The sequence below is a fragment of the Cydia fagiglandana genome, chromosome 18 (assembly GCF_963556715.1).
Source record: "Cydia fagiglandana chromosome 18, ilCydFagi1.1, whole genome shotgun sequence".
Taxonomy (NCBI): domain Eukaryota; kingdom Metazoa; phylum Arthropoda; class Insecta; order Lepidoptera; family Tortricidae; genus Cydia; species Cydia fagiglandana.
Window position 1 is genome coordinate 17,780,457 of NC_085949.1, and position 19,859 is coordinate 17,800,315.

Consider the following 19,859-nt stretch of genomic DNA (forward strand, 5'->3'; position numbering starts at 1 on the left):
TAGATGTATAGTCACCTTTATTCCAATAATATTTAACTAAGGGAGCTGACTGTAGAGGGTTAATCGTAGTATACTCCATTTTAACAATAAGAGGCTCATGATATGGGTCAGTAGGTACTTTTGTTTTCAATTTGCCGCCCCTAATTTTTTGCCGGCCTAGGTCCGGGCCTACTGGGCCTTAGGGAACATCCGCCACTGTCGGTGCTGAGTTATTCCCTCGTACAGTGTATATGTAGTGTATATGTAGGCGGCTGGCGCTTTCATCGCATAGCGCCGCAATAATATTGGAGCGACGTTAATAATAGCGTAAGCGCCAACCGCCATAAAGGTACCTTTTCCCGTTGGACGTCACATATTTATTACGTTACGATTCACAACAGAATCGGACTTTCCTCAGGCGTGGCCCACTCCACGATTTCGTCGCTTTGCTACAGGTAGCTAAAAATACCGGAACGGATGACAAACAGCTTGGTGCAACCGACCCTAAGTTTTTGCCTCTACAGTAATGGTTGTTGTCCCAAAAAACCATAGATGGATTGTGTGAAAGAGGATATGAGAAAGACAGGAGTGATGGCTGAGGTGACGAAAGACAGAGGAGAATGGAAGAGAAAAAACATGTTGTCCAACCCCACATAACGTGGGATAAGGGGAGACGAAGAAGGAGGAGTAATGGTTGTTGTGTACAACAGGAGCTAGTACTGCGGCAAGAGGACTACCTGCGTCCGCTGCGCGCGCTGTGCCGGGAGTGCGTGCGCGCGGCGCGGGCCGACGCTGCGGCGCTCGTGCCGCTGGCGCGCGCGCTCGCCATGCCGCCGCCGCACGACCCGCCCCACGAGGTAACACCACTCTTGTAACAGGAGCTAGTACTGCGGCAAGAGGACTACCTGCGTCCGCTGCGCGCGCTGTGCCGGGAGTGCGTGCGCGCGGCGCACACGGCGCAACGAGGTAACACCCTCTTCCCTTCCACACGACAACTATGTGTCCTCTTCTTCCTCGCGTTGTCCCGGCATTTTGCCGCAGCTCATGGGAATCTGGCGTCCGCTTGATAACTAATCCCAAGAATTGGCATCGTCAATGGCCACTGCATCCCTGACGGATGATTGTTGCAACGCTGTATCAAGAACGGTTGAGACGGTGCATTTCCGCCTATGGCTATACAAACCTATTGCTGCACGGCACTTCCTGCCGCATAAGTCAGGCACTAGTTTTTACGAAAGCGACTGCCATCTGACCTTCCAACCCAGAGGATAAACTGGGCCTTATTGGGATTAGTCCGGTTTCCTCGCGATGTTTTCCTTCACCGAAAAGCGACTGGTAAAATTCAAATGACATTTCCTACATAAATAAATTCCGAAAAACCCATTGGTACGAGCCGGGGTTTAAACCCGCGACCTCGAGATTGCAAGTCGCACGCTCTTAATACTGCTACGCCACCAGCGCACGAGAACTATATGTCCGACCACTAGAAAATATCAAACGTCATGGTGCCTGTAAATAAAACCAATAATAATCAAATCCCAAGCAGACGGAGCCGCGGGCGCCACTAATTGTTTAATCCCTTAATTCTCAAGGAACTGCATACATTTGCCAGCCAAAATACGACCTTGATGTTTTAAATTTTAAATTGAATAATGATTGTCCCTGCTAACCTTCATCGCATTTTTAGAAGCAGGACTAAAATTTGTCCATTTCCAGATCCGTGAGCGCGCTTTCAACTCCATCGCCGACCTTTTCTGCTGTCTGTGCCTAGTGACCGCGTCGCACAGCAAACATATCCCCGAGTACCGTCAGCAACTGTGCGTCATCCAGTGCTGCGCGCTCGGCTGGCTGCTCGACACGGCCGCGGCGGTGTACCGTCCGCAGAGACACGACTTCCAACTAGCGCTCAATAAAGTATGTACAAAACCAGAATAAAATAAAAGAATTGTAGAATTGTAAACTATATATACTTACTTAGCGAAGTTATCTTCTATGTAATTTCTATCTGTGAGAACCTATAATTGGCCTCCGATTTTTATACATAGTGCTAATATGTTTCATGTGCTGTTGGTTTTCCAATAAATAAATAATAAAATAAATACGATTTTAAGCTATCGTGCTCATTTCATATCTTAAATTTCATTCTCAATCAAATCAAGAGATTTAATCATCATTAGAACAAGTGCGTAAAATTTAAGACAATTTCGCGTTTCCAATTTGACAGGTAAACGAGATGGCGCTGTACAGTTCCATACATTTTGCCAGAACTCTGATTGTCAAAAGTTGACGTTTGAGAATTCGGTGACCACAAAGCATATGGCGCAGTATCTGTTTTGGATGTCAAACTAAGGGGCACGTTTTATTATTAGAATTGACCTCTTTTACAATCGATTCTGTTTGATGTTGTTCAGTAGCATTTTAGGATTATACCCACGTATTTCATATTTCTATATTTATCTTCAAGGTGTCGGCGCGCTGCTGACCGAGACAAGATCAACTCGATTAGTCAGTAGCGAGTTTAACCAGTCAATAATAATTCCCTTGTTGCCAGATAATGTTCGTGGAGCCAGCGGACACGTACAGCAAGCCAGACAACTGGCCGCCGGAGTCCGAGCGAGCGCTCACATACCGACTCTGCTGCGAAACGCCCCTTCCGCAGAACACCCTGCTGCGCGTCATCTTCATCGGTCTCGCCAAGGTCACACCTTGTTACTAACTAACTGTTCTAAGCAGCAGGACTCTTAAATGACCATTAGTAGACCTTATGTCTTCGCAATAAGGCAACACTACAACTTCAGGTCGTGGTTCGCGAGGAGTTAACTAGCTATACGAATGCTTCATTTCTTCTTGCGAAACGTTACAGCCAAGACCTGTTACAGGATACTATTCGTCCTCTGTAACTATGCATACTGCATACTACTCAATAATCACGCTCATTACATTCATAAGCAAATGGAAGCCTTACTCCATGACACGACTCTCGGCTATGAAGCCCTAAGGTACCTAAATTACTTCAGTTATTTCGTCATGATTTTGTCTTATGACTTACTGATCTGGGATAAAAAGGTAGAAATCTCTAAATCTGTCTGAAGTGTCTAAACCCTTTTTATCCATATATGGGTATTATCATACACAGGAGATCCCAGTAGGCCCAGCCGAAACATTCGAACTAGTTGAACAACTAGTCCGCCGCGCCTGCGCCCTACCTCCGGACGACACTCCCCTACCCGTGGACAAGTTGGAACTGGCTGACTACGTGTTCCAACTGTGCCAGTTCACCCCGCCCGACAACATCACCTTACCACCCGGGTAGATATACACCTTATCTCAAACACATAAGGTCTACATTCGAACTGGTGGAACAACTAGTCCGCCGCGCCTGCGCTCTACCACCAGACGACACTCCCCTACCCGCGGACAAGTTGGAACTGGCCGACTACGTGTTCCAACTATGCCAGTTCACCCCGTCGGACAACATCACCTTACCACCCGGGTAAATATACACCTTATCTCAAACACATAATGTCTACATTCGAACTGGTGGTGGTCGAATCTGAGTACGTTTTCCAACTGTCACCTTTGTCAAATTGTGCTTCTTTCTCACAAATGTAAAAAACGATTATTATATTACATAGGTTTCAAAGACATCTGTAAATTACCCAGATAATGTTTGCAGGTACACGGCACCCCCACTAGCCATCACGTCACTATACTGGCGAGGATGGATCCTGCTGGTGATGCTGGCGGCGCACAACCCCGGCGGGTTCGCCGAGCGCGCCGCCGCCACCTACCCCACGCTGCGGGCCCTCATCGAGACCTGCATCACCGGGTCAGTACGCTGCTGTACCACCCATTGTACAGTCAGCAGCAGCAGTCGCTAAGCGGACGTGGTGTTCAAAATTACCTTGATACGCTCTTGTTTTCTAAACAATAAAGTTGCGTTAAAATCATTTTGAACACCTCGCCCGCTTAGAAACTTCTGCTGCTGACTGTACTGGCCAGGATGGATCATGCTGCAATCCAGTTTGAACCTAAAAATCTTCACGAAAATTCATCTACAGTTACAGATATATTGCGCCGTATACCGTCATCGTCTTCAGCGGTCAAACTCTGGCACAAATTTTTTTGATAAGTTACATCTAGTTACAATCAATGAAATTTTGATATGACGAATATTTACGTAAAAATCTATTCAAAGTAATGAGATGGAAAACGTCTTCGCTTTCTTTCTCACACAACTTTACTACTTACATGTTGTAATCGAAATGCATTGTTACAGTAAACCCAGCGTGGAATGGAGCAACAGTGCCGCAGAAGCGGAACGGCTAGAAGCCGAGCGAGCCGCCGTACTGCAGCTGGAGACGCACCTCGCGGCCGCCAGCAACGCCAAGCTACCCATTACTGAACACAACTCTCGGCTGCTCAGTCAGGTATAATTCTATAGCTATAAATACAGCCTGTCTACTTCGGCTATTTCCATAGGATTTTGTGTTTTGGCATTCTAATCTAGGGTAAAAACACCAACTACTTAGCGACACTTGCACCATCCCACTAACCAGGGGTTAAGCGGTTAATTCGTTAACCCAGTGTCAAATTGTACTGGTAACCATGGTAACTCCAGGTTTAACGGTTTAACCCGGGTTAGTGAGATGGTGCAAGTGGCCCTTAGATACGAGAAACAGTGGACTCTTCTGACTGACATTACTAACACTATATTCCATTTCAGCTGACGACCCTAGACCCACTGGGGCCGGCGCGCAAGCCCCCAGCCTCCATCCTGGAGAGCCTCCAGCAGAGCAGCCAGGCGCTCCGGCTCGGCCGCCTGCTGTGCCGGCAGCCGGCGCTGCTGCTCGAGCTGGTGGAGCGGCACGGCACGCGCCGCGCCATGCCCTGGCTGCACCAGCTGCTGCGCCACGACCAGCTCGAGCTCAGGTACCTAGTGTAGTAGCACAGACGAGACATCCTCCAGACTGAGCATAGTAGCTCTACCCCCTCTACCACAATATACCGTAGTTTTACTCCATTTTCGAGTCGAAAGTGTCTTTGTGTGACGTCCGTGTCTTTGAACGGACCAATCACGGCACGGGACCTCGCTCACCTCGGCCCCCGCACCCCAGTATTTTTAGCCGCATCGGGTTCATGAAATAATTGCTCTAAAGTCCGTCTAGAGGATTCTATGTTTAGTAGTGTGAAGGTTGTCGCAGTTTGTTAGACTGCGGTCCCGACGCAGGCAGCAACGGAGCGAGCGGCGCGAGCGCGCCATAAGAGCTGTTTCCCACTGACGTACAGTTTTACGGGTACGTTTTTTTGCAGGATCCCGTTTTCTGTAGTATGCATGCAGGATCCCGCAAACAGAATCCTCGTGTGAAAGTTACTATATTAGCATCTATACTACTAAAACGGGATCCTGCAAAAAACTGTACCTGCAAAAAACTGGACGTCAGTGGGAAACAGCTTCGACTGTTGTTCAAATTATGTTCATTCAAGTCTTTACATTTTGATCGAATGAATCGAGTTGCTCGGAGCGGCCAGCACGAGCGATGAGTCCGCGGCCTTATGATTTGCTAGTGTGTATTTTTTTTCAACTTCCGCCGCGTATTTACCGTTGATCTGTTTGTTGATTGTAAGTGGTGCAACTCGCACTTATACTATATCTAACGTGCCTTGATTAGAGTATATCAAGATATTTTCTACAAAACACTTTGATCGGCTAAGAAATTTGAGGTAAAAAAAAACTAGATAGGACCATTTTTTTTCAAGCTACCTATTGGGGGTCATCCATTAATTACGTCACACGAATTTCTAGGTTTTTTGACCCCTTCTCCCCTCCTTGTCACACTTGGTCACATTTGGCAAACCCCTCCCCCCTATTGTGACGTCACATTTTTTCTACGAAATCGCCAATTAGAATATTTAGAATTAAGTAAGTACCTAAGTTTATTATTAATATATTATCAAAATATTTATGACGATATAAATTTTAGTAATTTTATAACCCAAAACTGCTTAGGAAAGAAAATTAAACGAATAAAAACGATTATCGTTTTAAAAACTTGTTATTTAAATGTACAGCGAATAAAATAATTTAAATAAATTTTCGATTACTGATGAAGTTAAAGTGACGTCACAAAGTTTGTGTCTCCCCCCTCCCCCATGTCACAATATGTCACATTTTCTTGACCCCCTCCCTCCCCCTAAACGTGTGATGTAATTAATGGATGACCCCTTGTTTGAGAAACTACTACTTATTTAATAAGTATTTGTTAAGTTTTTATTATGTTTAACATAAAAACAACATTTACTTTACTTTATTTACTTTACTAATACAATAGCTACAAAAATTGTCGTTTACAGACAGCAGGCATATAGTACATTATTGTCGAGGCTCGGAAGTAGCTACTTGCAGGCTGAGGATTCGTTTTAAACGGACGACCTTGGGAGTCCGTTTAATTGAATCCGAAGCCAGCAAGTAGCCTTCCAGCCGAGTCATATATAGTGCTTTTCTCAAAAATGGTGCAAGAAATATAAATATCATAGAAATATTTTACAAAAGCAATGTTCTTGCATATATATTTTGACAGAAAAAAAGCCCTTGCCGCCTTTATATTTTTTTAATAAAAAAATAGAAGTGTATTTTTCTGTCAAATATACGCCAACCTATTTGAGACATCTAAATAGTCGCGGTACTAATCATCTGTTTGGCTGTTTAATGGGCCTGTGCCTTCATTAGATATGGTCATTTCAACTTTTAAAAAGTTTGGAACTCGACAAATAATGGAATTTGTATGCAACATTGCAGTCCCAAAATCGAGACTGCAATGTTTTTAACTTTTTAATTTTTGACTGACCATAAACTACGCGCTTCGCGACCTATTTTTTAGACGGCAAAGTCGACTTTGCCGTCCATTTTTGAGAAAAATCGTATTAAATCTGCCTAAGAACGATTGTAGATATAGTATCGAAAATTAATTCAACCAAATAAAACATAATTTCATTGTGTAATTTTTTTATTCAGATGCAAATAATCACTTCAAAAACCCACACACTTTACAAGTCCCTTAAAATAAAAATATTGGAGTTGAATTAACGAGTGCCTACTTTACAGGGATCATCCATTCATGATCAATAATCAGTTTTTATTTGATAATATAGAAAAGGCCATGCAAATACAAATAATGTTTTATTTATAACAATACAATATTAAATATAAACTTTCTTATTATAAACATGTAAAATTGTAGACATTGTATCATAAAATAATACAGTGACTAGAGGTAGCAGAGATATTCAAACTAAAACTCCGATTATGTACCGCAATTGTAAACAGGTATATTATTATAGCATTTCCTTCATTAATCATGCTTTCCTCTTAAATGATCCCCGGTTACAATCTGTAAAATAGTGTCAAGCAGGTCCCGATTATAAATCGATCTCATCCACAAGACTGGTGACCGACTTCCGCCGGCGCCAGTACTCCTTCCACGCCTCTCTGTGCACTTTCATCGACAAAAAGAACACTACTACAGCAATGATGTTCAACAACGTAAAGATACATATAGAATTGATCACCACGTAGTTATCTTTATACACTATATCTGCCACAACAACCGGCAAAAACGTCGAAACCCCTGAAGTTATACACGCTGCCGTACAAATAATAATCTTATGACAAACATCCTTCTTACACCCTATATTCCGCACGGCTAAGCTTATTAATGTATACAAAACTCGGACATACACTGAAGCATTCACCATTAAAGACAAAATCAATACGATACATGTGAAAGTTTCAACGTTTTCCGAATCAATTTTCAAAGGAATCGAGACAGAAAATAGCACAGCCACTTCTATCAAAGGCACAATCCAACAGTACAGATTCACTAACAAATATCTCCGTTGAAAAGTACTTTTGAACACTTTCACAATGTCCATGTAAAACATAACAGTTGCAACCAGGAACCATTGGCACATTACTATCCTAGAAAGTACGAAGAAGAATATAATCACCATGCAATGTGTTTCTGTGCGCGGATATATGTTACTAACGACGAAATAACTCGTCATAGTGGTCGCACACACGAAAAACACGTTCAAAAACACATAGTTTTGGAACTTTCTCCATCTTGGTATTAGAATCCAGGATACGACGCCAAAAGCACAGCTAACGATGCACAGCAAAACGCATAAAATGAATAGAGTTAGTGCTATCACATATAAGTATTCAAACGCGGTAAACGGTCGTGTCAAATCGACTAGGAAAATTGAATTGTTTCCTGTTACTGTTGTATTTTGGGGCATTCTAAAATGTTTCGTGGTAACACTGGTCGCAATATATTTCCTTATTAGTGGTGTAGGTCAAACTTTTCGCTTCTCTTGTTTCAATAAAATCCTTGTAATGTTTGAGACTTGCCTCAAGTACTCGTAATGACGAAGCACGGATACAGACTAACATCATAATGTGAAACTTTAAGATCAGAGGGCCTACCGCGAACCACGTTCGACGTGTTGCCTCTCTGTCGCACTTGTAAATTCGTACGTAAGTGTGACAGGGAGACAACACGTCGAACGTGGTTCGCGGTAAGCCCTCTGTACTAAACCCTAACCCCCTTATTCATAAAACTTTACGGGCCTGATTTAGTTAAATTATGTTTTATCCCTTTCTTACAAATGCATAAGTCAAAATGACAGATAAGGACAAACGATTATTAGCTAATTAAGGATTGTAGCGCGTTTATGAATAAGGGGGTAAGATGTTAAAACAGTGACACATTTAACTGGCCAATATTCGACCTTATACCCTTTCAATAAGGGTTAGGAATGGTTTATTATGTCGCCTGAGGTTTTTTCCGGAACGCGGATTTTTTCTGAAATGCAATAATGAATAAAAGTTCCAATTCAAATATATTAATGTCTTAAGTTGACACTCATAAGGCACGTTTTCTTCTGACATTTAATACTAGTTGTGACCTTGTAGTTTCAAAGCACCTAGCATCATTTATAAACCAGATCACAGAGTCATAGGGAATATTTTGTGATTAATACTTTGAAAGAATAATTTTAATTGACCATTGGCATACCGTATGTGTTTGCAATACAGCTTATGTTATGTCAGTTAACTGTGGACGATGGTACGGTATGAAAACTTAATAAAAGAATTATAGACTTAATATCCTTCAGTGTAACGTTTAATTTAGTCTGTGGCCATGAGTAAGCCCATTCATAATAAAAAAAAAAAGCAATTGTTAAGAAGTATGAAGTTTAAATGACAAATTCTCTGAGAAGTCACTATAACAAAATGTTTTCAAAATGTTTGCACATTTCGCCGGTGTAGGTATTCATACCACGCGTCGCGATGATTTTGCAGCGATAAAAAGAATAATATGACTCCAATCATATTCACTACGCTTACTGCGTACACAACGTTCTTCACAAGCAAGCTCTTTGTGAACAAATCCAATATTGTCATAGGAATATAGGAGGCAAAAATCGACGTAATACATGCGGTAAAAGATAACATAATCTTTTCACAATGTCTTTTCGATCCACCGTCACGTATTGCTCGATATATTAGATTGTAAAAAACTGTCCCGTACACAATTCCACTAGCAAGAAAATATAAACCAGTGATGCATATAGTGATGTATTCCACTTGACGTATTTTAAATCTGTAGTAGTATATTGTGCTGAACATTATAGCTGCCTCCACGCCTGGTGCTATCCATACGAAGATGTTCGTGACTAAATATGTACTCTTGCATGGCATTTTGTATATTTTCACTAAGTCTGTACATAATATAACTGCAGCTACCATCAACCAGTGGCTCATCGATATTTGTAACCACGCTCGCACCATTTGAGCGACAATAAAACGTTTGTCATTATCAAAAAACGCAAAGTGATTCAGACATTTGATATTTTCACTTAAGTACGTGGATATGGACAATAGCGCAATCAGGGTAATCCCGTTGAGGAGCGCATAGTTTTGAAACTTTCTCCACTTCTTGATGAAGATCCACAAGATGATGCCAAATAATATACTGAGAATGGCTAAATAAACGCTATAGGCGAGGAGTCCCATGACTGTCCAGTAAGCCAAATAGGACAATTTATATAACGAATTTTCAGAGGTTGGCAACAATTTAAAGTTACATACAAAATGAAACTGAATATCTGCCAATTCACTTTCACTATCGTCTTCGGATTCTAAACTCATATTTTCCTTTCACTGTTGAACAACAGAACCAAATTGGGCTATTTATCATTCGTTCCTCAACAGCGAAATTACAACACAACTTTTAATTTTTCTTATTGGATTTTACACTATCACTTAGTTCACGTCTGTATGGCCTCTCCCTCAGAACGAAAATAGAACACAGACAATAAGTACTTAACACACAATAAATTTAGTTCCGAGAGGCTATCGCGAACGAGTAACTCACACGAATAATCAGTCTATCCCTCGAAAAATGCAAGAGCGAAGTAGATGGACACATACGATCCTTGAATTTCGACGGTGGTGGTAGTCTCACTAGTCTCCCGGTTGGTACACATTACTACGCGAGCACACGCGAAGCTCATTTTAATTATGTACTTACACTAATATGTGTCAAGGGCAACTGTGAATGTCATAATTAGCTTGCAGGCTAGAACGTCGTATGTACAATTTGTTTAGATATGTAATGTAGGTAGGTTATGAAATGGGGTCACGATACTCACGATTTAGGTACTGTAGTGTCAAATTTATACAATAAACTTTTGAAAAATGCGAATTGTAGAAGAGAACAATCAGACTACGAAAACATTTTTGCCCGAGTTAAACGGAGTCGCTTAGCTCGCGCTTGGCGCTCGTTCGGTCACATATAAATTTATTTGATAATGCTTGCTTAATATATAACGTTTTATTTCCTTTTTATCGAAACCGGGACTTTTTTTCGCGACCACTTTATGTAACCACATTTATAAGTCCTTGTAATTGAATAGTCTAGGGATTCCCTTCGGATGTTATTATGCAAAGGAAGCATTGAACGACGCGTACTGAATATTCAATGCGAATGACTTGAAGTTTTTAGTCAATATCTATTTACAAGAAAAAATAAAGTTGAGGAAACGTATTTGCAAAAGCAAAGCTGAGCACAGCTCTATTTAAAATATAAAACCCCCCGCCAAATAATAGTTAAAACTGCGATGTCTAAGAACCATCACCATCACTGCACTGAACTGTACCCTCACCATGAGTTTTACGCGGCCCTAAACGCTAACGACTGTGTCAAGTCAAATGCAGTGCATCTCGCTTTCACCAATGTCAGTACGAGGAAGATGCATTGTGGGTTAGTTTACGCAGTCGCTAGCGAATATGTCAGTGTCAAATTCATGGTAAGGATACTGGTGTATTACGTAACCTTTACCGAAAATTAAAAGTATTTATAACCAATCACGTCGTTTTGGAGGAAAACGGTCACACACAAACAAACAGCTTCTCCCTTAAATTAATACAGTTACTGTTCAAATGCACCACGATTCTAGGCCTTAGGGGGGTAAAAATATGATGTAACGCCAAAATGAATAAACAAATGATTCAAACAAATTATAATCCATTTATTTACAAGTGTTTACAAACTTTTGAGTTTTTGCAGTCTTTACTTTTTTAATGCCTAACCTGCTTAGTCTAATCATTGCCTATAGCCGGATACTCATTAGCGAGCGGATAATAATGAGTATCCGGCTTATGATGACTGCCGCAAAGAAGAGTAAGTACATATATACTTACTGGTCATATACATTCATATACATTCGTATTATGTTACATTTTTGAAAAAACATCAATAGTTTAACCTAATAGAACATTTTATTACTTATTTATATTTATTCAATTATTATATTATTATATAGCCTTTTCTTTTCCACAATTTACATTTTTCATTTCAAACTATATATATTTCTTTTATTTTTTTGTGGTCCCTGTTTGGGTAAAGGCCTACCCTCCGAGCAAAAGTAAATATTTATTTAATACTGTTTCCTAAACTGAAATAAATGTCATATAGTAAGAAAAAGTGACCAAGGCCTCCAGTGCCCCAGGCTGGAATCGAACCAGCGGCAGGTGCCTGTGCCATTCGGCCACCGAGCCACAGCGGCATAGGTCTAATTTTTCCAAATATATGCACTTCTTACTGAAGACTTATGGGGCCTCTGGCCACCCCTAAGGTAGAACAGTATGGTTCGACCTTCTAACTGGATCATCTCAGGTGATACATTTTCCTAGTAACTAATGCAAAGGAAAATAGACGAATTAGAGAGTTTTACAACATAGTCAAACCGTATTGGCTAACGTATCCATGCTCCGCGCTTTCCGCCGCTGCAGGTGGTTACGCCACGCCTTCCGGTGACTCCTCATCGACAAGAAGAACCCTAGCACACCGAACAGGCTCAGCAAACTCACTATTATACAAATATGCCGCACCGTGATGTTCTGCGTGAAGTCTATCGCCAGCAACATCGGCGGGTAGAACGATATCGCCGACGTTATACAAGCGGCCGTTGAAAACGTTATATTCTGACACACATTCTTACGTGAACCTTTGTCACGTTTCGCTAAAGTTATCAGGGTATACAATACCCTCAGATACAGAACCGTATTTATCGCTTTATAGAAACAAGTTATACCAAAAGATATGTATCCTACGTGACGAACTTTTAGATGACCTAACCATACTGTTAAGAATAGTACGGATCCTTCTAATAAAGTCCCTACCCACGTGAATAAGTTTGTAATGAGATATCTATGTCGGATCCGATTGTTAAACACTTTTACGATATCCATATAAAACATCACAGTGGCCACCAAAAGCCAGTGGCTCATCGCTATGCGAGACAGCACAAACGCTACTAGAACTAAAATCTTACATGTGGGCAGTTTAAAATACGTGATATCAAACACTTCACCATTATTTAAATGAGCATAGAAAAACGTCCGGTTTAATGTATAGTTCATTAATAAAGTAACGATACTCATTATAATCACATTCAGAAATACATAGTTTTTAAATTGTCTCCATCGGGTGATTAGGATCCATGAGGTGACACCGAATATAACACTCCCTGTAGCTACCACTATGTTGGTGGTGAATACACTGAACATTATCCAATACACGTACGGAAACATTTCATCCGGATGGATCCTCGGTCCGGGCCACAAGTCGAACTCACATCCGTAAATATCATCGTGTATTTTTTTGGGATCGACGAAAACTTTCCAAGAATGGTTCATCTTCATAATCCCTCACTGTGGTTCGAGCTCGTACTTTATTACATAACAAGCATTAGGTATTGGTTTTCCTCAACTTCAGATGTCATGATATAACTTCCTTTCCAACCTCAACCTCACGAAATTTCCTTTACAATTGTCATCTGTACTTTTCAGTCCAGTTTTCAGTCTCTTCACGTTTCATACCGGTTCGTAGAACATTTTTCACTGCCACGCCTACACCATTTTCTAATTTATTGAAAAATGTCTTGAAATATAACGGACTAACAGGGTACATGCAGGACAACTGGCTACAATAAATGCATGGCTGCAACAACAATATTTATCTTTACCTCCTGTGTAGCTTGCACAAGTATTTCCCCATTTTTGCTCGGTAAACCCTTTCTGTCTGCGCATACCGAGGGAGACGCACTGAGCATAAAGCCAGAAGACATACTAGCCATGTAGCTAAAGATTATTTAAGTAACAACTAGCCTGAGTCAATAAGGAAAATATTATACATTGTATGAGGATGCAGTGATTAATTGAAATGGACATAGTTTATATGCTGTATTGTCTGTTAACTTTCCTAGTTAAATTCATTAGTAAACAAAACTAATGAGACAAACGCTTTCGTGAAATATTAGTACCGTCGAAGTAAAAGGCCATTTTTTATAATTTCTTATATAGTTTGCCGGTTGCCGCTGAGCAATTGCGTCCCGTTACGACTTGACGAACGTACGATCGGTGGTCATTTAAGTACCTTGTGATGACGCAGTTTAACTGACCTGCTATTGTTTGTTTTGTTAAAGTGAACGGAGTAGGCTTTTTGTAACCATCATCATCTTTATTTAAATGTTGACTACAGCTAAATTATGCGCTAACGTCGAGCCTTTTGTTTTTATGCACCTAGTCATATGAAAAATCATAAGTTTGTTTTCATTTACCACCATATAATAGTGTTGGCTCAGACAATGTATCTACTTATTTTATCTCATTATTGTTTCTACGTCAAGTATACTGTACCGTACCAATTGTGTTCATTTTCCTTCGACGTGACGTCTAAAATGGCACTTGAACCGTATTTTCATAAACAAAATTCCGCTTTTCATTTTAAAGATCTCGGTATCGTGGTTAAAATTGGTGCCATGACCAGGATTCTAGTGGCGAGCGTCAAGCGTTCATACGGTGTGGCGTCAGGTTTCGAAAAGATTTGAGCTGCGTTCTTGTATTCGTATGCATATGTTTAACATAGGCGCTCCATTGGTCGCTGCTGCTAGAGCAACCACTCACAATCAGTCAGCACATTAATACATATTCTTTTCAACAGTGTGCTACCAGTGCAATGTCTCTGCGAGTTCCTGTCCGCGGGCGGTGCGGGCGGCGAGGCAGGCAAAGCGGGCGAGCTGGCCGCTCACCTGCGGCGCACGGTGGCGGCGAGCGAAGAGGGCGCGCGCGCCGTGCTGCAGTACTACACGCAGCGGCTCGCGCACTCGCATGCGCCTACCCGCGCACAAGCTAACAGGGTATGAAAGCGGGTTGTAGTTTTTGCCCAATTACTACGAAATAGCAGCTTTGATCCGAGGAGTCGGCCCGGACGTAGTCAGAAGTCAGCTTCCCTTTCGAGAGTGGGAATCTATTTAGGCACTTTTCACGGGCCATAACATGGAGACCGCTGTTTCAAGCGATCAGTGAGGATAAGGCTCTTGTAGTTGTTTTGAACTATAGGATAAACTTAATGTTTTGTTTGTTTTGCAGGGCCTCAAATTAGTTCTGACGCAGGCCGAAGATACGGCTGAAATGGACTACAACGCAGACGTCGGCCCTGAGTGAGTGTAACGTTTATTGTGACCTACTTGTTCATCTAAATGACTTCTGCAGCTATTGTTCACGACGTGTAAGTTTGAGGATATAGTTATCATAAAAGAAATTGCAAAATGTGGTCATCTATTATAAAAACTATCCCCCGAACCTCCGATAGGCAGTCGTCATCGGAAGACGCAACACTGAGGTTGCTGAATATTAAAACTAGACCTTCTGAGTTCTAGAGTTTAACGCAATATTGATCATCAGGGAGTGGCTAGAGCTGCTAGTCCAGCTTCGCCACTGGGACGCAGTCCGCGACGAGGTGCTTGCTCGCCTCCGCGCCGCCTGCCTCGCCGAGTGCGTGCCGCGCCACCTTGCCGCCTACATTGCATTCCTGGCCGAACACGCCGACACCCTCCCGCCCCTAGTGCTGGTATGTTACTGGGTGACCCCTCGCCCGTCTCGCCGCCGTCGAACTAAATACGGCTGGATCCATTTCGTGATGCACACTAGGTTATGAATTTTTCTGCTTTTGTTGTCTGTACATGTTTAAGATTGTCACTCTTAAAGGTTTATTCATATTTATTTGAATTGACTACGTTACGAACACGTAAAAAGACAAGATACCGTCTATTCTTACTGTTGCTGACCAAGCTTTATCATGTGTTTGTTTGTGCAGGACTTAAGCCAAGTGGTGATGGAGCGCCAAGTAGTGATCGGCGGCGTACTTCCGCCGGCGGAACCCCGAGCTGTGCCTGATCGTCTGCAGCACCGCACTCTGCACGCCATCACCTCGATCTTCTACACACACTTGCGGAAGGTACGTGACAAAACCATGAGTCATCAACCACTAGAGATTGTGTGCTAATTAAATCGTAAACGACCTCTTAATCTTAACCCAACAAGCTTACAACTCAAAAATCTCAATTTCCCTCGCATATTCCGCACCATGATGTTATTCCTGCAATGAACACAACCACTAAAGTAAGAGTTCTTTTTGACGCACCAACGAATATTCTTTTAAAGACATTGTTCGATACGATGTTGTAACTGTGTATAGTAAACGAAACCCTAATTTTAACTTTTTAACTCCAACAAAAATTTATTACATTAAAACAATCATAAGTACATAGGCAAAGGGTTAGGTAATACGTATGTGGGTAGGGTAGAAAAGTGGTTTCAATCGATGTGTGGAAGGGCGGCACCGGCGTCGAACCCAAGCCACCTGGCGGTTGACTTAAAACGGTGGCGTGTGCCTCGGATACACATGCTGGTGGCGCGTATAACGGCGATACTGATCCTACATCTCAGCCAGCCCAGTATGGTGCTTAGAGAACGGTTCCACCGTTGAGATATGGTTTCTGCCATATGTTTTATAAAGGAGGACATTTGGGGTGCATAGACGCTGTCAACAGATGTTACAAGTGGAGTGAACGTTGCATGTCGCATTTCACAGGCCGTGGAATATTTTCTCTGCTTTTCGTCTTCAGCTGATTTTAGTACAGATGTGACGGGTCGTGAGAGGTAAGAACCCTAATTTTAACTACTGGAAGGAATACTAAACTGAAGTGATAATTTACATTTTATCACACCATGCCTTTGTGGGCTTAAGGCTAGGGTACCACTTACGTTCGAATTGTATTTGACGCATCGTCGAAGTAAGGTCGTAATGTCCAGGCACGCACATCGGGAGCCCTGACGCCGGAGGCGGGCGAGGAGTGGGGCGCGGGCGGCGCGGCGGCGGGCGACCTGGTGACGCTGCAGTGGAGCTCCGCCGCCGCCGCCATGCCCTCTGTCGTCGCGCACGCGCACTACAAGCTGCTGTGCTACGGCCCTTCCGCATGTGAGTGTTTACAATGCAATCTTTACGTAATATGGCTCCATCGATGGCTACGTCGATGATTTAGCCAACGGGGTCGAAACAATATTTGAGTTAATAGATAGATTTCAGCCAGCGTACTGTATAAAACCTTTTAAACCAAGCAATTTGTGCTTACTAATTCACTTTTCTCCACAGACGACACGAACCAAGAAATGTATTCCTGGCTAGAATCAGTATGGGTTGGCGAACCTCCGACGGCCTTCGCCGCGGACGGCACCACCACGAGCCTGCTGCCGGACTGGTTGCGGCTGCACCTCGTGCGGTCAGCAAGGCCGCCGCTGCTGGAGCTAGGGTTGCGAGCCCTCCCCGCGCATAAGCTGGCGCTCTTCATACAGACGTTTGGCATGCCGCGGTCCGCCTGCAGGTAATCACTTATCACTTAGATTTGAAGCATTTTTTTATATTTTTACGTTGGTGGCTAATGGCTACCACGGCATTGTAATTTGTTTGAATACTTCTGGTTTAGACTATTCCATTTTCAGAAGCAGGCTCTATTTAGGATAGTCCTGGATTAATTCATGATTTTTTTTTATAACTAATTGTACCATGTTTTCCCTTAGCGCGCTGCTGGCAGCGCTGGACGCGTGCCCGGCGGCGGCGGTGCTGCGGCTGGGCGTGGAACGCGGCTACATGGCGCAGCTGCTGCTGGTGCAGCGCGCGCGCGGCTGCACGGGCGGCGAGGCCTTCGCGGCCGCGCTGCGCCTGCAGCCGCCGCCCTACCCGCCCGGTATGTGCTGGCCCTAATCTCCTGCTCGTGCAGGCTACCCGCCCAGTATGAGCAAGCCTTTATCTCCACCTAACCGTTCCACCTTTTTTGAAAACATTCCGCAATATGCCAGTCATACATCTGTCACTATACGCATGTTTCAATGTTATATAAAAGTGTAGTTCGACAAAATAAAACCTCATCTCCCTAAACAGATGACACACTATTCGAAGAAGAGCCCCTCCCCTCCGAAGACGAAGACGAGTGCGCTCCAATCCCACTAGTCATCCAACCAGAGCAGGTCCCTGCCTTGCTGACCACCGCCTTCTGCGGTGGGACTTACCCCGGAGACTTGGATGTGGCCTTCACTGAACTTAACGCCGTAAGTACTAGTATACAAGGTATAGAACCGCTAGTCATCCAAACAGAGCAGGTCCCTGCCTTGCTGACCACCGCCTTCGGCAGTGGAACTTACCCCGGAGACTTGGATGTCGCCTTCACTGAACTTAACGCCGTAAGTACTTATACACAAGGTATAGAATCCCTCGTCATTTAACAAGAGCAGGTCCCAGCCTTGCTGACCACGGCCTTCTGCGGCTGCACCTACCCCGGAGACTTGGATGTGGCCTTCACTGAACTTAACGCCATAGGTATATATGGGTATATACAAGGTATAGATTCGCGATTAACTACTTAGTTTCGCGTATAAGTACCACTGGTCATTCTTTTCGATTTCTGATGAAGATGCTTATTTTGCATCGAGATATAATCCGGTCTAAATTTCAAATCATTTTTTATTTTGTAGAAAATAACCGAAGAAGTGAAGAAGCTCCGCGAAAACGTCCCAACCGACTGCCCCTACATACAACGAGTGACAATGTTCCTGCAGGCCGCGGACAGCGGCGTCCTGCGCGGCATGACCGGCGCCAGCCACGCCGCCGTGCTGCTGCGCAGCCTCACGCTGGCTCGCTGGGAGCCGCTCCGAGAGGTCAGTGACCTGTACACCGTGCATAGTCCGACCGCTTAAACGAGTCCTCGCCTGCGCGGTACGGGGGCGACGGGGTACGCCTGCCGCCCGCACCTTCCCCGCCACCTTTAGTCGCCCTACCCCCTCGCCCCCCTACCGCGCAGGCGAGGACTCATTTAAGCGGTAGGTCTATAGCCTACATCCAGTCACGTTACTCAATCGAGCGTTAGAGAAAATCTCTATCGCTCCTGCATATTCGAGCAATAAAGAGGCAAACAGAAGATGGAACGAAGTGGCTCGCGGTAGGTCCTCAGCTCAGCTACACGAAAAGTATCAAGTAACAAGTGCCTTATTTAACCTTTTACTAACTGAACCGAGTACATTTAAGCGCTTTTCTGTTTCGCCCTATGGTTGACTGGTAGAGAATGCCTATAACAGCATTATGTCTGCCTGTTGTACTTTTTGTATGTGCAATAAAGTTTAAAAATAAATAAATAATCATTTAAAAGCGAATACGGGTTTTTAGCATTATGTTGTCTGCAGGTGTGCTCAAATTTACTGAAGCAGTTCAAATGCCCCGCGGGCCCGGTAGCGAACCTGCTGACGCAACTGGCGGCCCCGGAGAGGCGAGCGGCCCGCACTGTACCAACCCTGCCACACGCCACCAAGGAACAACTCATCGCCGGTACTAATGCAATAAAAATGTATTCAGTTTTAATATGACTTACGAGTACGACAGTTTCAATCGGATTAAGTAATAATTCTTTGCCAATATTCTTGTCTATGGAAACCATTTAGAAATGATTTTGCGAACGTTATTTCACATGCGATAGAATGAATACGAGATTTCACGATATCAAATATAAATGCACAATTAGTATCTCCTGCACCAACATTTGTCTCTGTTTGACCCAATGGTTGACTGGTAGAGAATGCCTTTAGGCATTAAGAATAAATAAATTAGTAAATGAAGTATGTATATAGAATTAAACTACCATAGTCCACACTGTTTCCTAACAATTCGTAAACGTATTGCAAAGATATATAGTCCACCGATGGACAGTTTAAAGTGTGGAATCATTTATTAATGTATTTGCTGTTGCTGTTAGTACTTTAGAAAGCAAAAGAGCTTTCAATAGAGCTAACCACCTCCGCTTCGCCTGTCTTTTATGGTTCCGTACCCAAAAGGTAAAAACGGGACCCTATTAAGACTCCCTGTCCGTCGTCCGTCCGTCTGTCTGTCACTAGGCTGTATCTCATGAACCGTGATAGCTAGACA

At 43.1% G+C, this 19,859-nt stretch overlaps 1 protein-coding gene across 1 annotated transcript in view; it reads left to right on the top strand.

The window, feature by feature from the left end:
* LOC134673644 (integrator complex subunit 1) overlaps positions 1 to 19,859 on the top strand; it is a 65,709-nt gene that overhangs the window by 24,649 nt on the left and 21,201 nt on the right. Inside the window, exons 9-25 of the mRNA XM_063531645.1 lie at positions 690 to 836; positions 1,696 to 1,893; positions 2,531 to 2,677; positions 3,116 to 3,288; positions 3,656 to 3,808; positions 4,259 to 4,409; positions 4,706 to 4,911; positions 14,550 to 14,745; positions 14,978 to 15,048; positions 15,293 to 15,458; positions 15,705 to 15,845; positions 16,703 to 16,868; positions 17,043 to 17,271; positions 17,468 to 17,634; positions 17,829 to 17,995; positions 18,419 to 18,601; positions 19,124 to 19,265. Of these exons, the coding sequence (XP_063387715.1) occupies positions 690 to 836; positions 1,696 to 1,893; positions 2,531 to 2,677; positions 3,116 to 3,288; positions 3,656 to 3,808; positions 4,259 to 4,409; positions 4,706 to 4,911; positions 14,550 to 14,745; positions 14,978 to 15,048; positions 15,293 to 15,458; positions 15,705 to 15,845; positions 16,703 to 16,868; positions 17,043 to 17,271; positions 17,468 to 17,634; positions 17,829 to 17,995; positions 18,419 to 18,601; positions 19,124 to 19,265 (2,803 nt within the window). The remainder of the gene's footprint in view (positions 1 to 689; positions 837 to 1,695; positions 1,894 to 2,530; positions 2,678 to 3,115; positions 3,289 to 3,655; positions 3,809 to 4,258; positions 4,410 to 4,705; positions 4,912 to 14,549; positions 14,746 to 14,977; positions 15,049 to 15,292; positions 15,459 to 15,704; positions 15,846 to 16,702; positions 16,869 to 17,042; positions 17,272 to 17,467; positions 17,635 to 17,828; positions 17,996 to 18,418; positions 18,602 to 19,123; positions 19,266 to 19,859) is intronic.